The sequence below is a fragment of the Brienomyrus brachyistius genome, chromosome 8, assembly GCF_023856365.1.
Source record: "Brienomyrus brachyistius isolate T26 chromosome 8, BBRACH_0.4, whole genome shotgun sequence".
In the NCBI taxonomy this organism is placed as follows: domain Eukaryota; kingdom Metazoa; phylum Chordata; class Actinopteri; order Osteoglossiformes; family Mormyridae; genus Brienomyrus; species Brienomyrus brachyistius.
The window spans coordinates 14,586,902-14,604,498 of record NC_064540.1 but is presented as its reverse complement, the minus strand read 5'-3'; the positions used below and the strand labels follow the sequence as shown (position 1 = coordinate 14,604,498).

Genomic DNA, 17,597 nt, shown 5'->3' with positions numbered 1-17,597 from the left:
ACACACACCGTTCACTTACACATGCTCACGTACGGACAATTTGGCGACTCCAATTAGCCTCAGCATGTTTTTGGACTGTGGGGGGAAACCGGAGTACCCAGAGGAAACCCCACGACGACACGTGGAGAACATGCAAACTCCACACACATTGGAACTCTAAACACGAACCCAGGTCGCAGAGGTGCTAACCACTGCACCACCATGCCACCCCCGCTAGTGAGTATATGTACACAAATTTTCAATAGAATACTAAAATAGCTACGGATCAATTGAGGAAAGTACACAATTTAATACGATTTTATTGTTTTGATCTTTTCATGTACATTGTTAGATTGCATTTAAAACAACAAGATTAATAATAATTAATAAGAGGTAGAGTTGAGAACATGACCTTCATCCAGCTTCAAGGTTAACAACAAATGGAACTTCTTTAAAAACCAAAGTGTTAGAAGACATCTACATGCACTCCACCCAAGACACGCGTTCAGTGTGCAGACAGTTTACAGGTCAATCAGCACAAATCAGGTCAATTAATGTGACTGGCTTTAGCTGACAGCATTTTTTTAAATTAAATTCATCTGAGGTTTGAAGCTCTAAGATGGGAAAGTCACACCCCAGAAGTTTCCAAATCGGTCCTGACAAAACGCCACTTTGCGTGGTCTAAACACACTCTGAAGACCGCCACTGGGAGGCAGTCTTCACCCTCATTGTCATCATTAAAAACACACTCTCTCACACACACACACACACACAAGCACACACACCCTCCCCCCTCCATTTTTAAAATGTTGCTTTAAGGCTTAGACAGCTTTCATCTAATATATCTTTACTGAGAAGTCATTTATAAAAAAAAAAACATACAGAATTTGAATCTTAATTGGTTTCAGTCCTGAAAACATCAGCCCTCACCCTGTGAAACCTCATTTCTAACACATTTCTTGACAACATCCATGGCAGCATGTGTTTGCTAGGTTCTTTTCCTAGCGCAGGCATGGCATAGGAAAAAAAACTGGATATTTTCCTACTTAAAAAAAAAAAAAAAGATTACAAATGATTTAGAAGAGCTAATTTGAGGGCACTCATTGGTCACTGGCAGTGTGTTGAGCTCATCCTGCAGGTGGATCAGTGCACTGCATTCATGATGTGCTGTTGCTCCGCCTGCAGGTCATCTTCGTTGTGCTGGCATGGGGTAATGTCTTCCTGCCAGAGCTGGGCATTCTTGCGGATCTCCTCCAGCGTGTATTCCTGCAGGATGGAGCCATTCTCAAACACGGTCACCAGCAGGTCCTACGGGGGACGCAAGAAAATGCCCATGAGGACTTGATTGGGGAAACAAAGTCTTACCACAGTTCCTCTTTCATTCAAGCGGAAATCAAATTATTACTAAGCAGAAAAAGCAGCGTAGAACTCCAGAGAAACGGGCACCACCCAAGCACCGAGAAAACAGGCTGACGTTCTGAAGCTGAAGGTGCTCACCTCCTCCGGTTTGCCAGCACCTCGCTCCACAGTCTCAATAAAGCCACCCGAGTTTCTCCTGAGCGACAGGCGACCTCTCTTGGAGCCTTTGGATGGGTCGGTGACCGGCTGCTTCCACACGTCCATCTGGGAGCAAGGAAAAGGGGGTGGAGATTAGCCAGCCGGTCAGCAGATGAGCTCGGCTCGTGGATGTGGTCAGTGCTGACTTTTGATTAAGACCTTCAAAGGCTCTAATGAATCCCCTTATTACAACAGCACCATGTGGAAAATGGCCTGAGAAGATAGTGGATTTTAGACCATTCCACCAGCCCATCTTCTACAACCAGTATCTGGATCTCATCCCAGGGAGCACAGACATGGGGAAACAGTCTTGAGCTTTGCCTATTAACCACAAAGGCAAGGCCACTTGCTACTGGCTAGCTAAGTATGACATGACATTGTGTGGGATGACAGCGAGGATGCGTGCAGCGGGCAGCTGTGGTCAGACCCCTCGCCCGTTGGTCTCCACGTAGCTGCACTTGAAGACACAGTTGAGCGTGTCCCGGTTGATCTTCTGCAGCAGGGCGCTGCCACAGCCGAAGAAGACATTCTCCGCACTCCAGCCCTTGTCTCTCAGCTTCTTCAGGATCTACAGATGGGGAGAAAGTCAGTTCAGCGTGGGTCTCTCCCACCTGGGTCTCTGCACCCAGCCTGCGTGCATTCCTGACCTCGTCCACAGAGCCAAGGTCGATCCCATCTCCCTGGATGATGCGCAGGCAGGATGGGAGCAGCTTGTAGCCCATGGAGTTCAAAGAGCTTCCAAAGCAGTCCTCCAAGATTTTTATGACCTGGGTACGTGGGAGAAGGGCGTTTTGAGAGGGGTGGACGAGTTGCTTCAGCGTTCAGAGTTGCAGCCAAATTCTGTTGGGAGCTAAATTTCTCCAAACACATCGGGACAAAAATGTAACAAAATGAAAAAAATGGAGCCAATCCCTGATAGAGCAGCGACTGAGGAACATGCCCCCCCTGTGGCCCCCGCCTCACCTGGAGGAGGGTCTCAGCCACGTCTCCCGAGTCCGGCCGGATGACTAGTGTTGAGTCGGCGCTGCGCTCCATAACTCGCTCCTTCAGTTCATCCCCCCAGATACGCTTGCAGGCATTGAAGATATCGTAGCTGTCGCTGACCACGGACACGGGCCCCGACGGGAACTGGTCCAGCAGGCTCTCGAAGGCCTCCTTCTCCCGGTTCTTGCCCCAGGAGATGATGGTGCTGAGAGGCCATTTTGGGGACATCCACAGGGGAGCACAAGCAACTTTACAGTCAACAAAAAGCACAACGCCATACTGCTTTCTGAGGCCCTGCGCCCTGAGGCCGGCCCACACCTGTGCTCTGCAGCGGGGATGGAGAAGCCGGCCATGGCACAGTCGTAATAGCGCCGGACCATCTGGATTCCTGCCACCGTATCTGTGCTGCAGAAGTTGACCAGGTGGGCGGCACCACCCAGAGCTGCCGACTGTGAAGAAAGAAAGGCTCACTGAGCCAGAACCGGGACTGGGGATCCAACGGGTCATCTACCCTGCAGGCAGTGGTGTCAGAGGGAGTCTGACGTTGGGGGGGAATTAGCCTCGGCAGTGGGTGGGGGGTGTGATGTATATCATGACACCACAATAGGCACAGATGCAATGGTCTTGTGGTGAGGATGCAAAGTGAGAAAGATTTTAATATAAGTACGATTCCATCATTTAAAATGTTAAACACTGCTTAAGGTGCAGTTGGGGGGGGTACTGATTTTTGGGGAGACCCATCCCCTCGTCCCCCTGCTTATATCCCGGCATCACACACTTGGAAGCTGGCAGGACTCCAAAAATCACCCCCCCAGAGCAAGCAAATCACTGACGAGTCAGTCTGCTGTGAAGAGAAAGGCCCACAATCAAAGACAAGCACTGCTTATAAATTAAATTGTCCATTACTGTGAACAAAATTTTTATTCCTCTACTAAACGCAGATTAAAATTCAACATTTTTAATAAAGAGTCACAGGCACTAGGCTCTAATGCTTTTTGTTCGTAGAGAAACCAGGACTCAGGAGTATTTCAGCATTTTAAACTGTATTAAATTTCAATTGCACCATTTTTTAAGAACGATTAATTCTGAGGTGACAAAATGTCCCTTTCTAGGCTACGTTCCTCATCACAAAGGTCAGCTACACTTTATGCCCCCCAAACATACTGCCACATAGATGAGGTACATCACTATTCCTAAAATCATCGCTATAAAAGAACTCAAACAGTTCTTCTTGTGAGATTATTGCACATCTAACGATTACAGAGTGCTGGAAAGGTGACAGCATGAAGTCTTTCCCAGCAGTGAGGATACACTTATGCTGGTTTAAAAGTTCCACCCCTTCCCATTTAGTGGGAGGTACTCGCCAGAGGCCTGCATTATCACACACCGCAGGGACAGTGACACGGAAGAGGCCTACTTCCAGTTAACGTTAAAGCAACAAGCAGCCACTGCAAAACAGAGGGAACAGGGCTTATTCTCCTTGGCCTTCACCAGCAGAAGGTGCTCTCTGTCTTCTGGCCAGGAGCTTATCAGCAAGAGATGGCGACGACATGCCGTCATGGCAGCCAAAGTCCCAGCGCGGCCCTCAGAGAGATTAAGACAATACGGTAAATATAAACCAGGAGCCAGCAACAGGCCGTGTCACGCTTTGCTGCTCTGTCCATGCCCAGGGGGCCTCAAAGTAAAACCGTGACCGTCCGGTACCCAAACGCTGCACATTCCACCCAACTACTAACAGGAAGGTGTGAGAAGGTCTGGGCCAGTTTAGCTGTGACACAGGGCAAAGGGATCGCAGCAGAGCCTGGGAGATGGAGATGCATGTCCTAAACCGATCGAGATCTTGACCCAGAGCTGAAGTGTGAAACGAGACAGCATGCGATGCCGGACGGGGAAATACGAGCCGCATGACCGGGGCAGTGTGTGGCTCTGCGGAACACGACCGGAAGGTCGGTGGTTCAGATGCCGCAGTCAGCAGAGGGAATCTCACCGTTGTGCCCTGAGCTACTTAAACCCCCAATTGTCCCAGAGGATGGCTGATGCTGCTTTCTTGATTGCATCAATTGAATCTGCCACATGAGCAAATGTAACTGATCGACCTGGAAATCGGAACACAGAGTCATATCAGTTAACCTTTACATTTTTCTGCTCATGTCATTTAAATGGGATACATTTTCCAAATATCATAACGAGCTGAAAGGCTGGCCCAAGGAGGACAGAATGGAAAAACAGAACTCAGCATTAATAAGTCATAAATACACACTAGTGCTTTGCTTACAGTGTGGCAGATGGCCAGACCTCATACAGCACCTTCCAAGAGGATGTAAAAGCATACCGCGCTGGAAAAAATTAATATATATATATATATATATATATATATATATATATATATATATATATATATATATATATATATATATATATATATATATATATATATATATATTCTTTAAATCTGCCTTCTTAAATCCTGGTTTAATCCTGGTTCTGGTGGCAGAAGGCTACACTGAGCAGCAGGTTGCTTCCAGGCTCAAAGCTTCTAAGACAGCAGTACACAAGAACAAAGTGAAGCAGCAGACACTGGCAACGACCAGAAACCATTAAGCTAAAGGGCGGAAGTGACTTTCTAATTCCAGAGATGCCAACTTATCCAACAGTGCCTTGTAAATCAGAGGATAACCTCAAGTGACCTTTAAAAGGAATGCATTGTTAAATTTTGTTATATCATGAAAATACTTATTTTCAGACATTTCCAACAAGCAACAGCAGCATTAAGCTGTAATAGTCAAAGTTAAATCTCATAAGAAAACTTTAAGAATAATTTTTTGTGACCACTGCCACCAAAAAGGAGCTATATTTCAAAGGGATGTTTTTCGTTTAAATAAATAAAAACTTTTGAGAGCTCTGGAAGGTGTAATTCACATGCTATATTTCATCAAAATCAAAACGCAAAAACTTTTTTGGAAATTTGTTGAATTTAAATAGAGTGAAGCAACAATAACAGGCGAATCTGCTGTAAGTATGGTGCCTTACCTACGATCATCAACTCCAGATGATTACAGAATCATAAAAGATACATGAATAGATGAAGTGGTACCTTGGAACACAAACTTAATTCGGCCCAGAAGGCTTGTCAAGTTGCGATTTTAAAGTGAAATTTCCCCATAAGAAATAATGCAAATGAATTTATTCTGTTCCAGACCCCCAATTTAAAATTGTACCTATCTAATTAAAGACAAAAAGCATTAACAGTAAACATAAACCTAATACACACATGAAAAGCACAGATACAAAAGCAATAAACACGAAATAATCGACAATCCCACACTCTGAAGTGACAACAGACACACGTGCACCAGTCTTGCTGTAATTTTTTTATGTTCTTCAGTCACTCTCACTACTTTCCTCTTTGGGTTGCTGCTATCACTGCTTACTTTCTTGGGGGCCATGATTACTGTGTCGCTAAATGTACTGTAGATAAAGCACAAAAAACTTCAGCCCGAACACAGGAACACAGCTTTCACACATCAAACTCGGCTGAGAGGCACCGCGAGACTGGGAGCGACTCATAGGTATCAGTATCCCAGTATTGTAGGTCTGCTTGCCTGTGTGTCGGCCCACCAGACACACCTCTCGATCCGTACACATTTTAACAGGTCTGTTTCGTTTTGTCATGTTCCGAATTTTTGGCTGATTTGCGGCCCGATTTTTCTTGACAGACCCGTTCAAGGTTTGCATTGGTAGAGTTGAACACGTATTGATCCATATGAGTTTTAGCAGGAACAAGTGAGTTCTAAGATTTTGGTCAAGGTAATATTACAAAAAAAAAAAAAAAAAAAAAAAAAAAAAAAAAAAAAATCAACAAACCTGTTCAATGTTAGTGTGGGTCAAGTTAAGAGGTGCTCAAGCTCCAAGGTTTTACTGTACATGGTTTGTGTCTGATGTCTCTATGCACTCGTGTCCCCTTTATATTTATGTCTCTATGCACTCGTGTCCCCTTTATATTTATGTCTCTATGCACTCGTGCCCCCTTTATATTTATGTCTCTATGCACTCATATCACCTGTTTGCAGTCTGGAGTTAGCCAGCTATGCATTTCATTGAACACTGTACTGGGTATAACCGTGTATATGACAAGGAGAACATTCCAGAATGTTTCAAGTCTCCGCAGAGCAAAACACGCATTTAATTCCATAATTAAGATTGAAATCAGTTTTATTTCAGTAATGAATTTTGTAAATGTTAAGAGGCTTCTTATATAACAAAAGGTGCACAGGGAAATGGCATGAAATCCATCAGAACTCAGCATCTGTAAACACCCCCCCCCCCCCCAACTCCCAAATCACCCAAAAGCTTCAGCCCAGCCTCCTTTTGGCCCAAACCACCAACTGCAATCCTGTTTTGTTCTGTAGAACCAATACGAAATTTCCTGACAGAATGGTATTTTATGAAAAAATGTATATGGTAAGAGGCCAGTTAGAGCTGACATTAGTCATTGCCTGCAGACATGAAGCACATCAGACTGCCGAACAGGTGGGTCCTGCTGAGAAATGAGAGTGGGGGCAGCGCTGGGGCCTTACAGGCCTCCCTCACCTCTTGTGACGAGACTCCTCGGTAGCCAAAGTCATGCATCTTGAAGTCCAGTCCCTCCAAGCTTCCCGAAGTGGCCTTCAGATGCTTCGCCAGGATCTTCTTAAACTCTCGGGAGATGGTGGCCACAGTGATAGGGTACCACATCTGCACCAGCATGGTCTGTGGCAGGAGAGCAAACAGAATTGTGGCATGAGCTGGACTTCCGGGTGCTGCAGACCCGTGCTTGTGAAGGAAGGCAAATCAGAACCAGGCAGTTTACTAGCAACATTTGCTTGACATGGATGTTTTCGTATGTCATTCCAGGTCTCTGACATGTTGTCCATCCTCGATACACAGCATAGCCGACATAAAGGTAGCTCCACACATCAATGCATCATAGAGCTATACATCCTACTTCTATGCAGGCCATCCTGTGTCACTGTGGACCCCCTACAATTGGTGTACACACAGTAGGTTGAAAACCTCTACGTCAACCAATTCAATAGAAGCAATCTGTGTAAAGAAACCATAAGTTTCTCCATCTGACACTTATACCTTCCAATGGGAGCAAACAAACCAACATCTGGCAAGGTTGTGAGGGCATCATTGAAATCATTAACCTCTATGTAGTTTGTGAGCCAATAAAAATCCGGGTCCGTGTTTTCAACAGTGAAGAGGACGTTCCCCCGTGGAATGACCTTCCCCTCGGGAACCGCCTTGATGCAGATGGGAAGACGGCCATTGTGTTTCTGATGGAGACAATGACCCAGGATACCCTTCAGTAACTTCTCTGGGAAAAACCTCTGACCAGATTCACCTAAACTGCCTGTTACTTTAAAAAAAAAAAAAAAAAAAAGAATGAAAAAAGCTGATGATCAATAAACGAGTACGTCTGTTTTCTGGTAATAAGAAGGATTTGTGTATGTGTTTAATAACTAGGAAACCTGCAATTCGTAATAAATTCCTAGTATGACGTTTACCTCCAAGATCTTCCTCCAACCCTCTTCATCAAAGACTGGCTGTCTGAAATGCAGCTGATAGAAGATTTTTGCCTCTTGAATCTTATCTTCTGTGACGACAGGCCCTGTTTTTTGGGTGGATGGGTGGGGGGGGGGGGGAGTATGTTTGTTTGCATGGTATCAGGACAAGCCAACAAGCCACAAGTGACACCAACACAGTAATGGCATTTGGCATGAGAGTAGCTGACCAGCCTCCTATTGTATCTTAAAAAACAAAATCGACATGCACATGCCGAGCCCTCACATACCACAGATGGGCTGGACTAAGCAAAAACACACACAGAACCAGACCCCAGGGGGGATGTGGGGGCTATCAAAGTGGGTGGGGCCAATGGCGCTGAATCAGTGGGTCATTACGGGACTTATTGGGCACATCATCAGGGAAAATGGCCTCTTGGTGCAGCTGACAAAGTTCTGGTGTCTTTCCATAGGTCTGTTCGAAATACACAGTCAGGTTAATGAGCAAGTCCTCAGGTAACAGCAGGACCTGCCTTTCATTTAATGGGGAAAAAAACCTGCTCTATGACTTTTTCCCATTTGTAGTAAGTATTATGGGTTTATTTTATGACTCAAGATTCTCTTTCTAACAGCTGCATGGGAAAGCAGGCAAATATAAAAGCTCTGAACATCAGCTAAAAATCAACAGTTCTGCACTTTTTTGTGGATAAGAAAAATATGATAATATTTGCCATGCAGATTTCTGACTTTTGATCACAGACACAAAATTAGCCTGCAAAATTAGCCTGGTGTTTCTGGAAGAGGCGTACCAGACCGGGCCGGAAGAGGCGTACCAGACCGGGCCCCAGTACACACGCTTTACATCCAAGCAAGCCTACCTGCCAAGTATTTCTTCAGCAGGTATTGCAGTCCAAAAAACACAACTTCATTGAAGTGGCCCTCATTGCGGCTCCGGCACTCGAAGTACGAGTAGACCTTGCTGATGTCAGGGGGGTACTGCTTGTAGTGTGTTATCTGAAACAGAACGAAGGCTGTGTTTGTGATGAAAGGGAGAGGGGCAATACCAGCTTAATGACTCTCTCAAGAGCCTCCTTATTCAAAAGCATATCTTCCATCTAAGCCGGCCTTTTTATTGTAAGCATTTATAATAAAATCCATTTTGAATTCACAGCAGAGACAGTAAAACGGTTATTTTACAGCTGACGTGAAAGTAATTTGAGCAGGAAAAACAATGTGATGGTGCACAGCCACATCCCACATCCCACATCCCAGCCACATCCCACATCCCAGCCACATCGCAGTTATGATCGGAAGCAGCTCCCATCAGCCCAAAACTAAGCATGAAATGACTGCAGGGCTGAAGAGCACCGGCAGCTAAGGATGCCGTCTCTGGTGGTAACCATAAAATATGACCATACAGCTTCCACCGCAGAACGACACGAGAAACTACGAAAGGCGGCGTTTGGGCAATATGAGCCACTCAAAACACAAAATCTTCTTCTGAACAACTTGTCAAGCAAAAAGGTACAGTAATTATGTAATACGCACCGAGGTTATATGCACTTTCATAGCATACTTGAAGTCATTAGGTTTAAAATCCATGTCATGAGGTTTGCAGATCTACACACCATGTACCAGGAGGTTTCTGTGATTAGTACGTTTTCCTCAGATCTACTGACAACGAGCATCACAGACATTTGCCTCCAGCTAACAACCCCTCCACCTGTTAAAGGTACATTTAAGGACAATACCAAGCAGGCCAGGACACCTCTAGCTACCCACAATCCCCCGCACTCACAGTCGGGAAACAGCCACAGGTGTATACACGGTCGGTTACCCACAATCCTCTGCACTCACAGTCGGGAAACAGCCACAGGTGTATACACGGTCGGTTACCCACAATCCTCTGCACTCACAGTCGGGAAACAGCCACAGGTGTATACACGGTCGGCTACCCACAATCCTCTGCACTCACAGTCGGGAAACAGCCACAGGTGTATACACGGTCGGCTACCCACAATCCCCTGCACTCACAGTCGGGAAACAGCCAGGTATGAGATTTCACTCTGAAACCCACATTAAATTTTTCAATCCTTGAATATATACTATTTATGCATTTATTTTTTAATTTTTCTATTTTCATTTCTGTATCAGATTTGTTTTTGTTTATTGGTGCCATATGTCTTTTTCTGCTTGATATGTTCTTGATTTTGTCTAAGTTCCAGTACCAAAAGTGCCGGCAGGGATTTGAAATGAAACGGTCATGCAAATAGCCTGCCGACGAAACGCAATACAGCCGCCATTTTGACAACAGTTGCAAACTCAGAAAATGATAAACATTTGTTTTATATATATACACACATACATATATACACATATACACACACACATATATACACATATACACATATATATATACATACACACATATATATATATATATATATATATATATATATATATATATATATACATACACACACACACACATACATACACACACATACACATATATATACACACACATATATATACACACACATATATATATATACACACACATATATATATATACACACACACACATATATATATACACACACATATATATATATACACACACACACACATATTATATATATATACACATATACACATATACATATATATATACACATACATATACACATACATATACACATATACACATATATATACACATATACACATATATATATACATATATATATATACACATACATACACATATATATATATATATATACATACACACATATATACATACACATATATATATATACATACACATATATATATATACACACACATATATATATACACACACATATATATATACACACACATATATATATACATACACATATATATACATACACATACACACATATACATACACATACACACATATACATACACATACACACATATACATACACATACACACACACATACATACACATACACACACACATACATACACATACACACATATACATATACACACATATACATACATACACACATATACATATATACACACACATATACATATATACACACACATATACATATATACACACACATATACATATATACACACACATATACATATATACACATATATATATATATATATATATATATATATATATATATATATATATATATATATATATATATATATATATATATATATATATATATACATACACACACACACACATATATATATGTATATATATATATATAGTGATGCCCGGCCCTTCCGCTCCTAGTGTGTGCCACGCCCCCCTGATTACCCTAGTGTTCGTTCCCGATTGTACCCAGCTGTGTCTAGTTACTTTGATTAGTCCTGTGTATTTAAGTCCTGGTCTCCCCGGTTTCCCTTGTCCGTCCCCGTCTCACAATTAAACCCCGTTTTTCCCGTACTTTGCCTGCTTGCCGGTTCTTGCTCGCTCGCCTACCTGCACGCTCACCCATTGATCCCGGCGAAGTGTGACAATAATAATAATAATAATAATAATAATAATAATAATGGATGTGTGGACAAATGAAGTGAGAAGCTTTTAATCTGGTCGGAAGAAGCAGAGATCAGGACAGCATAAAAAAATATTTTTTATAATATACTTGGACAGCATGGTATTGCAATGTGATTTTATGGTACATAGATAAATTTCTCACAAACCCATCTAGGGGTGATTTAAACAGCAAGGATGAAGATGTTCATGATCGTCTCGGAGAGCACATGCAGCGCTCATGCAGAAGCAGCGGCGGTAAACTTTAAACCGATTTTTAAACACATACTAGATAATCTTGAAAAGAAAATTAAAATTGCAAAACTTGATAATTTTTTTTTCCTATGACAGAGTAAAAATGTTTCAGCTAAACCAAAACTCCCTGCACTATTATGTCCGTTTACGGAACTGAAATTAGGAAATACCTGATGTTAATCTGACTAGTGATGTAAGAATTGCACGTGCACAACATGCGATGGTGGTATTAATATTGCACATAGTACAGCCCGATAATGCAGCAGTGGAAAAACTTAAGAGACCACTCTACATTTTTAAACAAATCTGCATTTTTACATCCTGGTTTAATCCTGGTTCTGCTGGCACAAGGTTACGCTCAGTAGCAGGATGCTTCATGGTTCGAAATTTCTAAGCCGGCAGTGCACCAAAATCAGCCAGGTAAAGGACAGAAGCGACTTTCTTATGCCAGAGATGATCGTTATTTTATCTGACAGTTTCTCCTGAATCGGAGAATGACATCAAGTGACCTTCAGAAGGAATGAGAAGCATTAAGTGCAGGTGTGAAGTGCACTGCTAGGACAGTTTGTATCAGGCTCCTAAGAAGCAGGACTGAAGTCCTATAAAGCCCTTCATTAATGAGAAACAGAGAAGAACCAGGTTGTCGTTCGCAAAAAATATATATATATATATAAACTCGCCGGTGCATACCCATAAATGAAGTAATGAGCGAAACAAAAAAAAGTCTGCTGTGGTCCGTCTATGAACACCATGAACAGAACCAAATCGGCCATTTAGTTTGGGCAAGGTGCAATATTTAGGGCAAATTAACTGAATTTCAAATAAGGTTAAACCTTGCACAATGGGAGTCATTGTCAAGGCCAGCAAAGATGACATTTGCGATTCCTCAACAACCTGAAATACGAACAGCACTAACCCACAATACTACAACACAATTTTGCAACCCTTTAACATTATCACTAGTTTCTCCCGTAATCAAGCCGTTTATGCTTTTGTTTTAGATGAGCTGCATTGTAAACTTGTCCTGTTCCTACTAAGGACTCTGCTGCTCTGAGGCCCCCGGGTCCCATGTCATGTGAGAGGACAAGTTCCATTCATTCTCCCTTCAGCAGGAAATACTGGCAGAGGGCATCATGTGACTAGAGGCTGTGTCACAGCTGCAGGGCTTACATGGAGACCACTAACCAACAGCTGAGTGGCTTCCACACGGACATGCTAGCACTCGCCTCAGAAGTCCGCAGTGTGGATGCAGCAGGGCCTGACAGGTGCTGAGCACACTGATTTCTGCCATGCGCTTCTGTATGCAAGAGCAGCCAGAGCAGGCCCATAATGCTAACAGCTTAGCGGTAGCTACTCTGGCAGGCTCAAGAACTGCAGAAAATTCATGGCACAATTTAAACAATCCTGGCACTAGTGCTGTATAAAAGTGTTAGTACAGTACTGTACTGTACAAAAGTCATAGGCAGTACAAGAAGTAATTCTTTAAGAATTAATTAATTAATCGAATAAAGCAGTTAGACTGTAAGGGGCCTGTCACACAACTCGGTCACCCTGCTCCGCCCATCTAACCCTAACTCCTCCCACCCCCACCCCCACTATTTCTAGAAATTTCTAGAATTTCTAGAAATACAGGCAGATCACCTGAAAAACAAAGCAATAAATGTGTTACCCATACGCTCTGGGCCCTTGTTGTGACATGTATGTCTGAAACTACAGCTATTCATTTACGGCACATCGGCATTTCATGCCAATCCACACAATCCTTCCCCTCCAATCAGGTGTTCACCTGTACTTCTTAGTGTGTGTCTTGAAGTCCATATCTCAAAATGTCATTTGTTTTATTTATATATCTAAATATTTACATTGTACTTTCTCTTTTGCATTAGGACCAAAATTTTCCACGACATAACTGTAAGAACTGCAACAGACGCAGTGGACTGGGTGGTTTGACGATATCAGTAATCGACTATATCGGACAATTAAGCTGGTGACAGTGGATAACCGGCAAACCTTGGGGTCTGAGTGCACAGTCGAGCCATTGATCCGGAAGCCCTGGTGCACTGCGTGTGACTTTTAATGTAATGATGTTCACCAGATCTGTTCTTTGATGTGTCAACACTGACTAGGCTGGCCTGGACTATGGCGAAGTGACACTATTAAATTCCCATATAGTAAATTTAGCAGAGTTGGGGGAGATATTGTATACCAACATAAAATTTGGTATATAATATTCAGAAAATCATCTCAAACCCCAGAGCTTTAGAATCACTAACCTGTACAATGTTCCTGGGGAGTCTGCAAAAAGATCCACAGAACTAGTTTAGGTACCAGATGGCTGTGCTCACCAGTTGGCGGCTGCGGGCTCCATGTGTGCCTTTGGCTGCCCTTTGCTATTGCAGTTCATTTTCCAATTCTCAAGCGACTTTGGGTCTGGTCAACTGTACATTTTCGAGTGTAGATTTTCATCAATATAATGTTTTTCGGAAGTGGCAATAAGATCAATCAAAGATCAAATAGAAGAAACAGAGCATCAATAACAAATAGAGTGATGCTGTTTATTTATCCTTATTATCCTTATTTTCGGTGTTACTAAGCCAAGCTTCAGTTTTAGTGCAAACTGAACAGGTTTGAACAGGTGCAAATCATTACCCATATAATGTGCCTGTAAAGTTAGGCAAAAATCGAACAAATAATTTTTGAGTTACCATGGTATCAGGGTCTGACGCCACCCTTTTTTGTCATCACTAAGCACACTGCTTCAATTTTGGGGCAACCAGTCACTTCCAGTCAGTCACTCCAATAATGTACCTGTAAAGTCTGAAAAATATTGCAAAATACTTTTAGAGCTACTGTATTCAGAAGACCAAGGGTCTTCTACAGCTGTTTCTTCCCTCTGCTGCCACAAAGCGCAATTGCTTCCTTTTTAGGGTAAGCTGTCTCAAATTTTAAGTAGTTCCAGACTGGCATCTATACAATGCCTCAGCAAAGTTTAAATAAATAAATAACAGCAAATAAATAAATAAATAAAATCAACACATTTTGTGTTTGTCATATTCTAAGAGTTAACAAACAGGAGAATATTAGAATTCTGATAAATAAATTTATTTAATATCTACCCAAACGAGCTTGGTGGGCCGGATGGCCTCCTCTCCTCTGTAAACCCCCCCAATAACATTTGTTTTTTTGGAACGTTTGTTGTTTAATACACTTAATGTACTCTAATTTCCTGTGGTTGCTTTTTAAGCTGTGATTGCTGGTTAACTTGTATGTTCTTATCAAATACATTTTTTTTTCTTTAGATAAGATTTGGCATTCCAAATCTTTTCTTTAAAATAGTTACCAAAAAGTGGGAGGGTCGTTTTATATTAGAACCAATACGGTATTTTACCGTAGTACATAAACGCCAGCATTACTTGCTAAGGATACATCTACCTCTCACATTGGACACTGACTATTCATTTATTAAAAGTTATCCTAGTTGGTGACTGATTAAGCCGATAATAATAATAATTTAAAAAGTTGCCCAAAAGATGTGCTGCACATGTACAGACAGAAAAAGTCTTGCAAAATACTTAAACACTGGTTACTTTTCAACACAACTCAATGCATCTTGGTCCTTCGTGCCAAAACATACATCCAGTGTGCAAGAATCCCGTCTCATGGGAACGATGTACTACTTCAACTGCACATTTCTCACACTCCCTAAAAGAGGGCCTTGCATATTTACGGAAAAAAACATAAGAATGAGAAATAAAAAAAAACTAACTAAAATGTTTCAAGTGACTAGGGGAAGCACGAATGCGCTACTAAACATGAAAACGGTGTGACAATCACTGTAACAAACCCATGCACTGATCCATTAAGGCAAGTGAGCAGCGGGAAATCAGTCTTCGCTCCCATATGAAAGGCATGCCCACCCCTTGGTGATTATGCACCTCATAACTCTCATTTTAATGCAATCAGTCACACGGCTTTCTCGTTTGGGTGGGGGGGTCGCCCTAGACGGAAACCCCGTCAGCTCCAGCGGTAAGATTTCCCGTTGCAGTGAGCAGCCAACCGGACGTAGGACATGGTTAAAACCACGAAAGTGAAAGAAGCCCTTTTCCGGAGGTGACCCAGCGTCCTGTCCTTAGTTAGCAGTGCAGGATGGGCGCTTTGGCCATGCACTGGCTGTGTGCTGCCCCACAGCGACCGGGCACCTCTGCAAAACTCAAAACTATCCACAAACAACAAAAAGAGACAAGATTATCTCCGATATCGAGGGATCTACTCCTCTGCTGCGAATGGACATGCCCTCTCGAGTAGAAAGCACCGTGTAAAATTGCTCAACTACCATTTGTTGGGAGCTGTGCAGCCACAAAACCAGTCAAGGACCTTCTATGGTCCCAACATGTGCAACTAAGTCCTCGGTCACCGTGCCTTACCTTGTACGAATCGCTAGCAAGCAGGATATTAAAATCCTGCGCCGCCATGCTTCCAAACATTTACCATTCAACAGCAGCGTGTACCAAGTCCAGCGTATTTCTTGCATCTAAGCCAAAAGCGTGACTGCAGTGGGTGGAGATTACGACTATCAACCTTCAAAGTACCTTCGGTTAGCGGCACCATCCATACATATTTCTAGCGCTAAATTCAGGGCGTGCCATAGCAACCTACGACAGCTCGAGGCATATTATCATGTATACATATGATATCGAATCCGATTCTATGAATGATTTTAAGCATAAGAATACACGGTCAAGCTGATCCAGAAAGAGTCAAAATATGGGCGGAGATTTTCCAGGAGTAGCGAGTTTCGTTTTCTAAGAAGCCGCGGCTGACATTTTCCTGCTGCTGAAATGCATGAATCCAAGTCTGTTTTATAACTTGTTGATTTCGAAGTCCCTGAAATTGCTTCCACGTTACAGAAACCTACATACCCACGCGTCTGTACAAACCTTCCGGCAGCCCGGAGCACGTCATTTCCACGGGAGAAACGGTGATCCCTCCCGCAGCTGCTGACGTTAATACTGGAGATCCTCAGCCACCAGTTCTGGCTTTGATCTTAGATCCTCTTAGGTGCGCTATATGGAAGTGTAGCGGTTAAAGACATAGGCTTGTTGTTCATCCTCATATCAACCAGTCTAGTAACACGCAAAAGTGCCCATACATCTACAATCCCTCACAAAATACTGGAAGGGGGGAGATATTCCAGTTGAAACACCATGATGATTAGGTTCTCACAAGAAAAGTGCAAAAATACAAGAGCAGACAAGAGAATATAAGCAAAGGTAAACAGAGCTTGACGATAATAATATCCATCCATTTTCTGTAACCGCTTATCCTATTCAGGGTCGCGGGGGTCCGGAGCTTATCCTGGAGGCTATGGGTGCAAGGCAGGGAACAACCCAGGACGGGGCGCCAACCCTTTGCAGGACACACCATTCACATATTTCTGTTCTTCTTCTTCTTTTATTATTATTATTATTATTATTATTATTATTATTATTATTATGCACTGCCTCAGGATCCTCACAGTTCAGGGGGTCGCCCTCTACATGCAAATTCACACACAGCACCTTGTTGTGGTGGGTTTTTTGGAAAATAATGGGGGGTAAAGAACTGCCCTTAATTTGATCTGCCTTTCAGTACCCGGTGTATTTCTGCACTGTATTACATTATATTATTTTGCTGATCAATAAACCAACGTTTTGCTGAAATGAGGCTCTGCAAGTGGATT

At 42.7% G+C, this 17,597-nt stretch overlaps 1 protein-coding gene across 2 annotated transcripts; it reads right to left on the bottom strand.

Annotated features, from left to right (window-relative positions):
• Positions 1 to 281: 281 nt before the first annotated feature.
• Positions 282 to 16,791, bottom strand: nampt2 (nicotinamide phosphoribosyltransferase 2). Of its 2 annotated transcripts, none has more exons than XM_049023167.1 (11): positions 16,303 to 16,791; positions 8,945 to 9,080; positions 8,070 to 8,173; positions 7,710 to 7,838; positions 7,111 to 7,269; positions 2,839 to 2,969; positions 2,500 to 2,725; positions 2,184 to 2,303; positions 1,964 to 2,104; positions 1,477 to 1,602; positions 282 to 1,287 (listed from the first exon to the last, which is right to left on the bottom strand). In XM_049023167.1, exons 1-11 carry the CDS (start codon positions 16,360 to 16,362, stop codon positions 1,123 to 1,125), a joined length of 1,497 nt encoding a protein of 498 aa, XP_048879124.1. In that variant the 5' UTR covers positions 16,363 to 16,791; the 3' UTR covers positions 282 to 1,122. The 2 variants fall into 2 exon arrangements, with proteins under 2 accessions (XP_048879124.1, XP_048879125.1); XM_049023168.1 differs by lacking the exon at positions 16,303 to 16,791 and adding an exon at positions 14,584 to 14,909.
• Positions 16,792 to 17,597: the final 806 nt, after the last annotated feature.